Source organism: Tamandua tetradactyla, chromosome 3 (genome assembly GCF_023851605.1).
Source record: "Tamandua tetradactyla isolate mTamTet1 chromosome 3, mTamTet1.pri, whole genome shotgun sequence".
NCBI lineage: Eukaryota > Metazoa > Chordata > Mammalia > Pilosa > Myrmecophagidae > Tamandua > Tamandua tetradactyla.
This window is the reverse complement of record NC_135329.1, coordinates 183,290,703-183,306,026: the sequence shown is the minus strand read 5'-3', so window position 1 is coordinate 183,306,026 and position 15,324 is coordinate 183,290,703. Positions and strand designations below refer to the sequence as shown.

The following is a 15,324-nucleotide window of genomic DNA, read 5'->3' as shown; positions in this document are numbered from 1 at the left end:
GGGGTGTGGATCTTCCTGACAGCATGGGACAGAAATCCCAAAATGAGCTGAGATTCAGCATCAAGGGATTGAGAAAAACTCTAGAATGAGCTGAGACCCAGCATCAACGGATTGAGAAAACCTTCTTGACCAACAGGGGGAAGAGTGAAATGAGACAAAGTGTCAATGGCTGAGAGATTCCAAACAGAGTCAAGAGGTTATCCTGGAGGTTATTCTTATGCATTAAGTAGATATCACCTTGTTAACCAAGATGTAATGGAGAGGCTGGAGGGAACTGCCTGAAAATGTAGAGCTGTGTTCCAGTAGCCATGTTTCTTGATGATGATTGTATAGTGATGTAGCTTTCACGGTGTGACTGTGTGATTGTGAAAACCTTGTGTCTGATGCTCCTTTTATCTACCTTGTCAACAGATGAGAGGAACATATGGAATAAAAATAAATAATAGGGGGAACAAATGTTGGGATAGATTTAGTTTGAAATGCTAGTGATCAATGAAAGGGATCAGTAAGAGGTATGGCCTGTAAAAATTTTTTTTTCTGTTTGTTATATTTTTCTATTGTCTTTTTATTTCTTTTTCTTAATTGATTTTAATGTTCTGGGAAATGATCATGATGATGAATATGCAACTATGTGATGATATTGTGAAATGCTGAGTGTATGTGTTAGGAATGTTTGTGTTTCTTGTAATTTTTTTTTAATTAATAAAAATTTTTTAAAAAATAGCACAAAAGCACACATGAAAAGGTTGATGGCTAATATTTAATGAGCTTTCAATCCATACCAGGATCTTTGCTGAAGGCTTTGTACGTTTATCTCATTTAAAAATATAGAACAATGTTATAAAACTCATGCATTGTTAAACTTATAATATTATTATATTTATGAGAAAATAGTTATTCTGAGAAGTTAAATAATTTGGAACTTTGGTTTGGCAGAAAAACTTTTGGAACAAGTTACTGAATTACAGAATGTGAGTCTTAAAATGTTAGCAGGAAAATAAATTTAGTTTGAAATACTAGTGATCAATGAAAGCAAGGGGTAAGGGGTATGGTAGATATAATCTTTTTTTTCTTTCCTGTGTTCATTTTATTTCTTTTTCTATTTCTTTTTCTGAATTACTGCAAATGTTCTAAGAAACGATGAATATGCAACTAAGTGATGATATTGTGAATTACTGATTATATATGTTGATGTTTTATTTGGTTTTTTAATTTTTTAATTAATAAATAAATTTTTTTAAAAAAGGTATCCTTAGTGATCATCTAGTTATGAATCATTTAGTATAATTACTTTGTTTTATGGATAAGGAAACTGAGGCATGGAGTTCAGCTTACCGAGGATAGATAAGACTATTTCTGCCTTCTCTTTCAAGTCTTAATCAAATTCATCCTTTTTCACTTTTTGTATCTATAGTCCCTTTCACTGTTTTTTAACCTTTTCCCCCTTTTTACTCCCATATTTAATGCACTTTTTCTTGACGTACATATTTCTTTTGTTTTCTGTCCAGATGTCTCACATTGGCTGCCACTCACATTCTCTTCGATGAGTCATTTTTCTTCAATTTCTCCCATATACAGCATTGAAAAAGTTGTATTGTTATGCTTTGCTTTCTCGAGCTATTGTTGTTTCTCCCCTTAGTAAAGTTGTTTCTCTAGTTTTGGTAAATAGCATGGGGTCTAAGTTAATATTAAGTCCATTTTTGTCACAGCATTTTGTGCTTCTTTAATTTATGAATTTCCCAGTAGTTTGACCAGTAATAAGATATATTCAAGACCACATTCCATATTCAGAAAATTACACAAGATGTGAACATTTAGGAGAATTTTTATACAAGGGCTAAATATATTGGGCAGTAAATCTTTTAATAGCCAAAGGCAGGTCCAACTCAGATCAAAACTGATGGTTCAAACCTTCCGTGAAGGGACTAATTCAGTTTTAGAAATCCATCTCTGCATGGTGAGTCAGTAGGCATCAAGTGACATCAGAATTCCTGGGCTGAACCAAACCCTGGGGTTGTACTCGGTGCCCACAGAAAGGCCCCTTTCTAGGGTAGTAAAACATGCTCAAGAAGTGGAGTCAGGGCTATCCCTGACCAGCTTTGTGCACTTGGCTACTTGCATCACCAATGTGGGCCCCAGTTTCCTCATTTGTTAAATAAGGAAGCTGAATTAAGATCATCTTTTAAGACCTTTCTTGATTTACTATTCAATGAGTCAATAATGTTATGACTGAGGCAAAAGTGAATAGAAGAGAGCCAAATCAGATTTATTTCAGATATGTAACTAACTCAACAGACACGGAACTGTCTTAATTTAAAATATATTTATCTGTATTACCCATAAATAATACAAATGTACTTATATCAGACCATGTGGCCTAATATGGGGCTCAGAATATTTGGACCCCACAATTGAACCTGTTCTCTGCATATGTGTATCACTAAAGTTCCATACGACTGAGTTTGACTAGACTGCTCTCCTGAGGCACTTTGTTTAGTGCAGAAAAACTGTCTGAAGTGGACCCTATCTCATTAATTTTTCTGAATAAGAAATTTATGTTCTTGGGTTCATTTTGCCATTCTTACCATTGAGGAAAATTGATATTCCTTTTTCTTTTATTTCCTCAAATTTGGTTTCCAGCAGGAAGCAAAAAATAATTTGATAGGATGATCTGACCATTCAGAAATCTTCCTAATTACTTTAACCCAGATTAAATTATCACATAGTTTCCAAAGTGTAAATAGAAATTCTCACCTTTACAAGAGGATCAGATAAGAGCTAATTGGTGAAATCCTAATCCAGTCTCAGCTAAATGCCTGATGAGCCAAAAACGAAGTCCTGTTAGAGCAGTCCCATAATGATTTGAGGAGGAGCAACTAATTAGAAAAGAAACAGTTTTCTGTTTACTTACAAACATCCCAGCATTGAAACATGATAAGGAGTCTAAATGTTAGTTGTAGGAAAATGAGATTTTAAGAAACTTTCTGAAGTAGGATAATCCCCATTCTTTTGGGGTTATGCTTTTACTTTCTTTTTTTTTTAGGATTAAGAGAAGTACAATTTAGAATTGAATGCTGATTCAGATATTCTCAGTGTTTGTAGGGTTGTCAAGCTTGAGCAGGGTCCACAGGGTATTTTTCTAACTTCCCAGGACTCACCTGGCCTGACCCAGGTCACTCAGCCACCAAGGCTTCACTTTACTTTCATGTTAATGCTAAGAAATAATGCTCAGACACAGAATAGCAAGGACACCTCTTCATGGTCCTTAGGCCATGAATCTACAAGCAAATGCAAAGTAGAGTATATTAGAAATCATTTTACAATGTGCGATAATTTTCTTCCTTCCATTTCATCAAACTTATTTGTTACTAGCAAGTGGTAGATGTTTGTTCAACATGAACCGTGCCTTTGGTTAGACTGCTAGAGGAAGGGCCATTTTTCAAGTGTAGCAGCCCTCTTCATCAAAGTTTCCAGTAGTTAACCAAGAATCTAGATGTTAAATGGCAACTGAGGAATGCTTATATTGAAACAGAAAGTAAATTGACAAATCAGAGGGAAGAAATTAGCCAGTACATAAAAAAATTTGGTAAGAAAGAGCCTTTTCTTCCTTTTTTCTTCTCCAAGTTACTAGTTCTCTGTCTCCCTCCTCCTGTAGATTTTGAATATTTTGGTGGTGCTAGGGGAGTGAAGGTAACAGACATTAAAGAATCATTTATTCCCTTTTCCCAATCCCACAGATCTCTATTGGCTGCAGACCTTGAACATGACACTGCAATTTCCTGGTGCCACACATGAGTAATAGGCAGCTGTTTCTGAAACTGTGGTTTGGAGAAGGCAACACTAGGTTATTTTTTAACTTAATTGTAATTTTTGATTGGTATGCAAGAAAGTAAATCAAATAAAGTGTGTTGTCTTAGTCTGCATGAAAGCCATAGGCCTCAAATTCCAATACTGACCATCTTGACCAGAATAGAAGATGGGAAAAAAGTCTGTGTATCACTGAGCTGGAAGTTTGACCAGGCAGATTTAGTGGGCTGCCTTCATACAAGAAGGGGAAGCATATTTGGTATACTTGCCAGCTGTCCACCTCATAAAAAGTGATATTTGACAGTCCCTTGAGTTCTAGAAGTACCTGAAATGACAGGGAAAAGAATTTATAGAAAGACTGCAAAAGTGAAGAGTAGCAAAATCCCAGAAGACATCAGCTTGGTGTTACATTTCTGTCTTTCTTCCATAGTACTATAAAATGACACACAATTTTAAGTTATAAATGGAATTGTGTATTCCTTGAACACTCAATCAGTATAGTACCTCTGAAATAGTTACATATACACACTAATAAATAAATCAGACTAGAACTTCACATAATACAAGAAATTAAGTTTAGGCTTTCAGAGAAGGTGGCCGAGTAGGGAGCTCCAGGACTCAGTCCTTCCACCAAAACAGCTATTAAACAAACAACTGTTCTTGGGCTCTGAAGGGTAAAATAACACTGTATGGCATCCAGGGAAGACCTAGAAAAAGAGGCTGATAAACTATGATAAAGAACAGTGAATTGCTCTCTCCAATTGGCAGCTGCTGGCACCCATCCCCCCACTTTAGCAGAAGATTGCCTTGGGGTCCAGTCCTTGGCTAACTCACTGGTGGCAGAACAAGATGTAAAAATCCTCTTCCCCAAGAACAGAGGTGGGCACAGCTAACCATTTATTACCGTATTTGATTAGGGAATTTGGATGTCTGGGTCCTGGTTTGAAGCTAGCTTTTCAACCTTCCCTGGACCAAGGCAGTGGCAGCCATTATTTTAACCCTGACTGGGGCAATGGGAGAGGTAATGGAGATTTAAGGAAGCAATACTTCCTCAGGGCTTTGAGGGACGAGTAACTGAAGGGCTGCATGTGCTGGGCAGGCCAGGAAAGTACAACCTTGAGGAGCCCTCAAAAAGGTGTCTTAAAAAAAAAAAAAGAAGTGTCTTGATCCTCTTCCCAGGGCAATTTGGAGCCAATCTTTAACCCCTGTCATGGGTCCCAGACCCTCTTTTAGCTGGCAAATACTGATTTGGAAAAGTCCTCTCCAGGGTAACCCTCCACCCAGAATTTACCCTTCAGGTAAAGCAGCTAAAGACAATAAAAGGACAGTAAAAACCAGTAAAGGCAAAACACAGACAAAACAAAACAATATTCCTGGAGAAGGAACAGAGGAAAGGAAGCTTGCTCCTTGGGGGTGAAACATTTGCACAAAAATTACAATCTTAGGAATTGTACCACATATGTAAGGTGTTTTAGTTTTTTCATGCAGCCAGGATGCAATACACCAGAAATGGAATGGCTTTTAAAAAGGGAATTTATTAAGTTATAGTTTATAGTTCTTAGGAGTTTACAGTTCTAAGGCCACAAAAATGTCCAAACTAAAGCATCCAGAGAAAGATACCCTGACTAAAGGAAGGCTGATATCTGTAGGGACTCAGATATGAGTAGGGACTCAGGGAATTGAATGACAACATGAAGCGCATAAATATACGTGTTATGGATGTCCCAGAAGGAGAAGAGAAGGGAAAAGGAGGAGAAAAACTAATGGAGGAAATTATCATTGAAAATTTCCCAACTCTTATGAAGACTTAAAATTGCAGATTCAAAAAGTACAGCATGCCCCAAACAGAATAGATCCAAATAGACATACTCCAAGACACTAATCAGAAAGTCAGATGTCAAAGAGAAAGAGAGAATCTTGAAAGCAGCAAGAGAAAAGCAATCCATCACAGAGAAGGGAAGCCCAATAACACTACGTGTAGATTTCTCAGCAGAAACCATGGAGGCTAGAAGACAGTGGGATGATATATTTAAGTTACTGTGCTGATTTGAAAGGATGTATGTTCCCTAGAAAAGCCATGTTTTAATCCTAATCTCATTTCATAAAGGTAGAATAATCCCTATTCAATACTGTATGTTTGAAAGTGTAATCAGATCATCTCCCTGGAGATGTGATTTAATCAAGAGTAGTTATTAAGCTGGATTAGGTGACGACATGTCTCCACCCATTTAGGTGGGTCTTAATAAGTTTCTGGAGTCCTATAAAAGAGGAAACATTTTGAAGAATGAAAGAGATTTGCCGAGAGCAGAGAATGCTGTAGCACCATGAAGCAGAGTCCACCAGCCAGCGACCTTTGGAGATGAAGAAGGAAAACACCTCCCAGTTTGCTTCATGAAACAGGAAGCTGGGAGAGAAAGCTAGCAGATGACCCCTTGCTCACCATGTGCCTTTCCAGCTGAGAGAGAAACTGTGACTGTGTTCGCCATGTGCCTTCTCACTTGAGAGAGAAACCCTGAACTTCATTGGCCTTCTTGAACCAAGGTATCTTTACCTGGATGCCTTTGATTGGACATTTCTGTAGACTTCTTGTAATTGGGACATTTTCTGAACCTTAGAACTGTAAATTAGCAACTTATTAAATTCTCCTTTTTAAAAGCCATTCTGTTTCTGGTGTAATGCATTCCAGCAGCTAGCAAACTAGAACAGTTACTAAAAGAGAAAAACTGTGAACCAAGAATTCTATATCCAGCAAAATTGTACTTCAGCGATGAGGGGGAAATTAAAACATTTTCAGTCAAAAAATCACTGAGAGAATTTGTGACCAAGAGACCGGCTCTGCAGGAAATACTAAAGGGAGCACTAGAGACAGATATGAAAAGACAGAAGAGAGAGAGATGTGGAGAAGAGTGTAGAAATGAAGACTATCAGTAAAAGTAAAAAGAAGGAAAATTAGATATGACATATAAAATCCAAAATGCAAAATGGTAGAAGAAAGTACTTCCCCTACAGTAATAACACTAAATGTTAATGGCTTAAAGTCCCCAATCAAAAGACATAGACTGGCAGAATGGATTAAAAAACAGGACCCATCTATATGCTATCTACAAGAAACATATCTTAGATCCAAGGATAAACATAGGTTGAAAGTGAAAGGTTGAGAAAAGATATTTCATGCAAATAACAATCAGAAAAGAGCAGGAGTAGCTATGTTAATATCCAACAAATTAGACTTCAAATGTAAAACAGTTAAAAGAGACAAAGAAGGACACTATTTATTAATAAAAAGAACTATTCAACAAGAAGACAAAACAGTCATAAATATTTGTGCACCAAGCCAGAATGCCCCAAAATACATGAAGCAAACACTAAAAACACTGAAAAGAGAAACAGACATGTCTACCATAATATTTACAGACTTCAATTCCCCACTCTCCTCAATGGACAGAACATCTAGACAGAGGATCAATAAAGAAATAAAGAATTTGAATAATACAATAAATAAGCTAGATGTAGCAGACATTTGTAGAACATTACACCCCACAACAGCAGGATACATCTTTTACGCAAGTGCTCATGGATCATTCTCAAGGATAGATACATATGCTGGGTCACAAAGCAAGTCTCAATAAATTTAAAAAGATTAAAATCATACAAAACACTTTCTCAGATCATAAAGGAATGAAACTGGAAATCAATCATAGGCAGAGTGCCAGAAAATTCACAAATATATGGAGGTTCAGCAACACACTCTTAAACAACCAATGGGTCAAGGAAGAAGTTACAAGAGAAATGAGTAAATGTCTCGAGGCGAATGAAAATGAAAACACAACATATCAAAATTTATGGGATGAAGCAAAGGCATTGCTAAGAGGGAAATTTATTGCCCTAAATGCCTATATCAAAAAAGAAGAAAGAGCAAAAAGTGAGGAATTAACTGTCCACTTGGAAGAACTAGTGAAAAAGCAAGCAAAAGGAAACAAATAACCAAGATTAGATCAGAAATAAATGAAATTGAGAACATGAAAACAATCAAGAAAATCAGCAAAACCAGAAGTTGGTTCTCTGAGAAAGTCAATTAGATTGATGGACCCTTAGCGAGGTTGAGAAATAGAAGAAAAAAGAGGATGCAAATAAATGAGAAATGGAAGAGGAGACATAACCACTGACCCCAGAGAAATAAAGGAAGTAATGAGAGGATACTATGAACAGATTTATGCTAATAAACTAGACAATGTAGATGAAATGGGCAACTTCCTAGAAAGGCATTAATAACCAACATTGACTCGAGAAAAAATAGACGACCTTAACAAACCAATCACAAGTAAAAAAAATTGAATCAGTCATTTAGAAGCTCCCCAAAAAGAAAAGTCCAGGACCAGATGACTTCACATGTGAATTCTACCAATCATTTAAGAAAAAATTGAAGAGGAGGGAAGACTACCTAACTCATTCTATGAAGTCAACACCACCCTCATACCAAAGCCAGACAAAGATATTACAAGAAAAGAAAAGTACAGAACAATCTCTCTAATGAATATAGATGCAGAAATCCTCAACAAAATTCTTGCAGATCGATTCCAGCACCACATTAAAAGAATTATGCACCGTGACCAAGTAGGATTCATCCCAGGTATGCAAGAATGGTTCAACATAAGAAAATCAATTAATATAATACACCATATCAACAAATCAAAGCAGAAAAACCACATGATCATCTCAATTGATGCAGAAAAGGCATTTGACAAAATTCAACATCCTTTCCTGTTGAAACACTTCAAAGAATAGGAATAGAAGGAAACCTCCTCAACATGATAAAGGGAATATATGAAAAACACACAGCTAACATCATGCTCAATGGGGAAAAACTGAAAACTTCCCCCTAAGATCAGGAACAAGACAAGGATGTCCACTATCACTATTGTTATTCAACATTGTGTTGGAAGTTCTAGCCAGAGCAATTAGACAAGAAAAAGAAATACAGGGCATCAGAATTGGAAAGGAAAAAGTAAAACTCTCAGTTTGCAGATGATATGATACTATATATTAAAAAACCCTGAAAAATCCACAGCAAAACTACTGGAGCTAATAAATGAGTATAGCAAAGTGGCAGGTTGCAAGATCAACACTCAAAAATCTGTAGTGTTTCTATATACTACTAATGAACAATCTGAGGGGGAAATCAAGAAAAAATTCCATTTACAGTTGCAACCAAAAGAATAAAATATTTAGGAATAAATTTAACTAAAGATACAAAAGACCTGTACAAGAAATTGTTAAAAGAAATCACAGAAGACCTATATAAATGGAAGGGCATACCATGTTCATGGATTGAAAGACTAAATATAGTTAAGATGTCAGTTCTACCCAAATTGATTTACAGATTCAACGAAATACCAATTAAAATCCCAACAACTTACTTTTCAGAAATAGAGAAACCAATAACCAAATGTATCTGGAAGGGCAGGGTGCCCCAAATAGCTAAAAATATCCTGAGAAAGAAAAATGAAGCTGGAGGTCTCACACTACCTGATTTTAAGGCATATTATGAAGCTACAGTGGTCAAAACAGCATGGTACTGGCATAAAGATAGATCTACTGACCAATGGAATTGAATAGAATGTTCAGATATATCCTCTCATCTATGGACAATTGATCTTTGATAAGGCAGTCAAGCCAACTCACCTGGGACAGAACAGTCTCTTCAATAAATGGTGCCTAGAGAACTGGATATCCACATGCAAAAGAATGAAAGAGAATCCATATCTCACCCTATACAAAAATTAACTCAAAATGGATCAGAGACCTAAACATTAGATCTGAGACTATAAAACTTTTAGAAGAAAATGTAGGGAAATATCTTATAAATCTTATAACAGGAGGCAGTTTCCTAGACCTTATACCCAAAACACAAGCATTGAAGAAAGAAAGATATGGGAACTCCTCAAAATTAAACGCTTTTGTGCATAAAAAAAACCTCGTCAAGAAAGAAAAAAGAGGCCCCTCCCCGGGCCTGGTGGGCTGCGCTGGGGCAGAACTACAGCCCGGGGGAGAGGACGGGGCACCGCTGCCCTGCGCCAGGCCCACACCCGGCAGCCGCTTTGTACATCTGGACCACTAGCACCATGCACGCTCCTGGAGCCGCGGGCGCCGTTGAAATCATGGACATATGTGAATCGATCTTGGAGAGGAAGAGGCATGACAGTGAAAGGTCTACCTGTAGCGTCTTTGAGCACACAGACATTGAAGCTGTTGAGGCTCTGGTGTACATGAGCTCCTGGGGTCAGAGACCCCAGAAAGGTGATCTGCTAAGGATAAGGCCCCTCACATCTGTCTCGGACCCTGGGGATGTCACCACAACTGTGCATGTGGATGCAGCCACACCCGAGCTACCAAAGGACTTCCATTGTTTATCAACCCTGTGCATGACTCCTCCTCAGAGCCCCAATTTTGTGGAACCACCAACAGGCACACCTGTTCCTTCCCAGGTACCTGATTCCAAAGCACGCGTGGTCCCAGTCACCCTGCCATCCGTTGCCATGGCAGCTGAAGTGGAGCCAGCCTCCGGCCCCCCTGCAGAGCCGTGATGATGGGTGTGACCTGCCACACAGGGGAGAGTCCTGCACCTGGCCACATTCTGGCAGCCCAGATTCGAGACAAGAGAGAGGGAGAGGGCAGGCCATGGTGGCTCATCAGGCAAGGATGCTTGCCTGCCATGCCAGAGGACCCGGGTTCGGTTCCCGGTGCCTGCCCATGTAAAAAAAAAAAAAAAGAGAGAGAGAGAGGGAGAAGCACAGTTTGGGGGGCATTTTGAAGCTGTGCAAGATATACCCCCTGTGAACAGTTTGCTCAGCACTAACTTGGTATCCCGCCAGCCTTGCCTGCATAGCTCTGGTGGCCTGATCCCTGCTGATAAAGGCCAGCAGGCGGGATGGCCCGTTGCAATGCAGACCTGCTCACCAAAGAATTATGAAAACGACTTGCCAAGAAAAGCCACTGCTCTGATTTCTGTCCCTGTGCCTAGTCCCCCTGTCCTTTGCTAGATGATTCCTGTGACTGGACAGAGTGGCGTGATATCAGCCTTTCTGAAGTCCCCTCCTCCAGTGTCTGCAGGGATGGTCAAACCCATCTTACCCCAGGCAGCTCCAGTGCCCCAATCTATGTTTGTGGGCCCGTCTGTGCCTCAGGGAGCTGTGATGCTGGTTCTTCCCCAGGCTGCCCTGCCCCCGCCTAACCCCGTGCTCATCCAGCATCGTGGCCATGGGGAACACCAAGCTGCTGCCTCTCGCCCCTGCTCCTGTGTTCATCGCCTCCAGCCAAAACTGTACCCCTCAGGTAGACTTCTCCCGAAGGAGGAACTATGTTTGCAACTTCCCACGTTACCGGAAAACCTACTTCAAAAATTCCCACCTCAAGGCTCATCTCCGCACTCACTACAGGGAAGAAGCCATTCAGCTGCAGCTGGGATGGCTGTGATAAAAAATTTGCCCGTTCAGAACTTTCTCGCCACCGCAGAACTCACACAGGGAAGAAGTTTGTGTGCCCAGTGTGTGTGCGGCGCTTCATGCGCAGCGACCACCTGACCAAGCACGCCCGGCCCCACATGACCACTAAGAAGATCCCCAGCTGGCAGGCGGAGGTCGGCAAGCTGAGCCGGATCACCTCGGCAGAGAAGCCCGGGAACCCACCCGCCCCGTGCCAGCCTCTGCCTGAGAGGTCTGCCGGGCAGGTACCGCTGGCATCTGTCAACGGCCTTTATTCAGGAATGGAGATAACACAGAAGGGAATTGATGGTTTCCTCTCCAAATAACTTGGGGGGGTTAGGGGTTAGGTGGGGAACTGGTTTTGATGAAAGTATGTTCACTTTCCTTTTTGGTTGGGACCCTGTTCGATATCTTTTGCAATTTCACAATTTTCTTTAAGGAAATGGAATGAAAATCTGATAAGCGTAGTCATCAGCATTCAAACAAACATTTTGGCAATCAAGTTTACAAAATCTGGGTTTTTACAACCTTTCTATTCATGTTTTGTAGAAATGAGACAGGGTACTAATTTTTATACCGTTTTCTATAAAAATATTTATATCGTTAGTGCTCAGATCACCAATTTCTAGATAGATGATTTTACAACCTGCTTTTGAGTGTTTAATAAAAAGTTTTTATAATGACCCTACTTTTAGTAAACTTGGTACAGTTTCCATCCAGAAAATAAGTCACAAGTTTATAATCCAGCCTTGTGGATCTAAGAATATTTTAGAATCAGAGCTGGTTAAATAAGGCCCTCTTAAAGAAAAAGGAAAAATAAACTTTGAAGTCAGCTTCTTTATAACATTTTCAAGGGATTATAGCCCAAGAAACTAAAATTTTGGTTAACTAGAATCAGTCACCTGTGTCCAAGGCATGACTTGTTAAGAATATACCCTAGAGGATAACTTAAAAAAATACTCAGTAGATACCCAGTGAGCAGGGAGCTGCTGTAGGATTTGAGTGTCTAATATTTATCTTTTGGCTTGTATCTAAAACACCAAAAAGATAATATAAACACTCAAGCAACTGACTGCTTTGTAAATTGTAAATTAACTTCTTTTGATGTGGCCTTTTCCACAATATGTTGTGGGTAGAGTAATGTCTTAGAGTAAAAAGGAATTTCCTTATGGATTCAATAAACTTTTCACCAAATTGGAAAGTTTTCGCTGTCCATCGTACCCGAAGTAAAGTGCATGTATAAGCTGTCCAGCCTCAATCCTCTAATTCCTTTATTTATTAAATATTAAAAGTTGTAGGAGATGCAAGTTAGGCTAAATGGCAGTGATACTATTCAGTTGCCATTTCATTTGTTTTGTTTGGAGGAAATTATTTTGTTCAAACAGAATTACTTGGAATGGAGTAAAAGAAGTTTTTTGCATCCTACCTAGAAAGTAGAACGTGGTGCCATGTTTAAATTGTGTAAATCCATGTCCCAGACATACAAGAGATTTTTCCTCCTGCGTCCACTGAAACTTTTTTGTTAAATATTGTTGGAAATTCAGGCAACAGAATAAATATAAGGAATATATGGAATGTTGCACTACTTTGTTAGCCTGGAAATATTTCTTTATGGTGCAGTGCATATTTAGATTTCGTCTTTGCCTTTTAGTTATTGTCTTTTACCTTTGAAATGATAGTAAGGTGAAATATTGAATAATTAAATGTAATTAAGTTTTGTGTTCAGGTCTTTTTTATCTTTGATACAACCCCTCACCTGGTCATTCATTGTGTGTTATTTAATAGTCATGTTGAGCTTTATTATCAAATGCTATTTAACATATGTTCGTTAAGTAAGTGCTATTTGTATTTTTATGAGAGTTTCACATTTTTGGCATGAGACACAATTGCAAGAGAACCATAATTAAATGTATATAATAGCTCATACTTTTCTCCATCAACCCAATCCTTTCTCTCTCCCACACATATCTTAAATTAGCATAAACATTTTTGACGGTATGCCATGAATGGTGTCAAATTTGGATATTTTTCTTAATTATGACATGCAAAATAATTTTGTCCTACTAGTGCTCTGGTGGATAATGCAAGGTCTTTGAGTGTTTGGTTGATTCTCAAATAGAACTTCCTTCTCAGAGCATTGTATGTTCTGAAGAATACATGTGTTAAAAATGGTTTTAATTTACACTTCCATTTCCTGATTAGTTTAGAAATAACTTATATACATGCCTTTTTTCTGTTTGTTCATTGAAAGATTGTACCCATCTGGAAAAATGTTATCCCTAGAGCCAGAACCCTTGTTGTTGTTTGTGGCCTCCCTCACCTGATATCTTTGGGTCTTAGGGGCAGGCATGATGAGGCAGGTCCCCCAGTGCACTTTATTGCTTGAACAATTTCGCTTGATCTTTTTTTACTTTGAGCCTTTTAAGTAGTTTTGATAATAAAATTTAAAATTTTTGTAATTATGTTTTATGTAACAGATGTTGACTTATTTAAATGAGTATGTGTAATGTAACTTTTTCCTTTGAATCATATAAACTTTCTTTGATTTGCAAAAAAAAGAAAGAATAAAAACAGCCTACACAGGGCGGGCCGCGGTGGCTCAGCGGGCAAAGTGCTTGCCTGCTATGCCGGAGGACCTCGGTTCGATTCCCGGCCCCAGCCCATGTAACAAAAACGGAGAAACAGAATACAATAAAACAAGAAAATGTTTAAAGATGTTTCCCTTTCTTCCTTCCTTCCTTCCTTCTATCCTTCCTTCCTTCTCTCTGTCTTTAAAAAAAAAAAAAAAAAAAAAAAACAAAAAACAGCCTACACAATGGGAGACAACATTTGGAAACAATATATCAGATAAAGGTCTAGTATCCAGAATATATAAAGAGATTGTTCAACTCAACAACAGAAAGACAGAAAACCCAGTTACAAAATGGGCAAAAGACTTGAACAGACACTTCTCAGAAGAGGAAATACAAATGGCCAAAAGGCACATGAAAAGATGCTCAACTTCCCTGGTTATTAGGGAAATGCAAATCAAAACCATGATGAGATATCATCTCACACCCACCAGAATGGCCATTATCAATAAAACAGTAAACAACAGGAGGATGTGGAGAAAGAGGCACACTTATCCACTGGTGGTGGGAATGTCAAATGGTACAACCACTGTGGAAGGTAGTTTGGCGGTTCTTCAGGAAGCTAAGTATAGAATTGCCATATGACCCGGCAATATCATTGCTAGGTATCTACTCAGAGGATATGAGGGCAAGGACACAAAGAGACATTTGCACACCAATGTTTATAGCAGCATTATTTACAATTGAAAGAGATGGAAATAACCCAAATGTCCATCAACAGACGAGTGGCTAAACAAGCTGTGGTATATACATATGATGGAATATTATGCAGCTGTAAGACAGAATAAAGTTATGAAGTAGGTAACAATATGGATGGACCTTGAGGACATTATGCTGAGTGAGATTAGCCAGTAACAAAAGGACAAATACTCTATAGTCTCACTGATATGAACTAACATTAATGAATGAACCTGGATAATTTCAGTTAAGAACAGAGGTCATCAGGAGAGAAATAGAGTAGATATAGGCTAATTGGAACTGGAGGGATACAGATTATGCAAGAAGACTGATTGTTAAAATTCAGAAATGGATACCACAATACTACCTAACTGTAATACAATAATGTTAGAACACTGAATGAAGCTGAATGTAAGAATGATAGAGGGAGGAGGCCTGGGGGCACAAATGAAATTAAAAGAAAAGATATATGATAAAGACTGATATGTGTAATCTAGGAATGCCTAGGGTGTATAATGATAGTGACTAAATGTACAGATTTTTTAATGTTTTTGCATGAAGAACAAAGGAATGTCAATACTGCAGGGTGTTGAAAATAGATGGTAATTAATATTTTAAAACTTTAACTTATGTGTGAGACTAAAGCAAAAAAATGTTTATTTGGTACAAAATTTATATTTTGACTAGTGCATTTCCTAATATAACTTATGTGGACTGCTTAATTGAAC

General features: G+C 38.3%; 1 protein-coding gene and 1 pseudogene across 5 annotated transcripts in view; both read left to right on the top strand.

Annotated features, from left to right (window-relative positions):
- Positions 1–15,324, top strand: part of PLEKHM3 (pleckstrin homology domain containing M3) — a 308,498-nt gene that overhangs the window by 205,673 nt on the left and 87,501 nt on the right. Inside the window, exon 7 of one of the 5 annotated variants that reach the window (XM_077154895.1) lies at positions 3,738–4,965. The exons of the other annotated variants lie outside the window; for them this stretch is intronic. Coding sequence (XP_077011010.1) covers positions 3,738–3,761 — 24 coding nt within the window. The 3' untranslated portion in view covers positions 3,762–4,965. Of the gene's footprint in view, positions 1–3,737; positions 4,966–15,324 lie in introns of those variants that run through there. 5 annotated transcript variants of the gene reach the window in all.
- Positions 9,864–13,864, top strand: LOC143676516 (Krueppel-like factor 11; annotated as a pseudogene).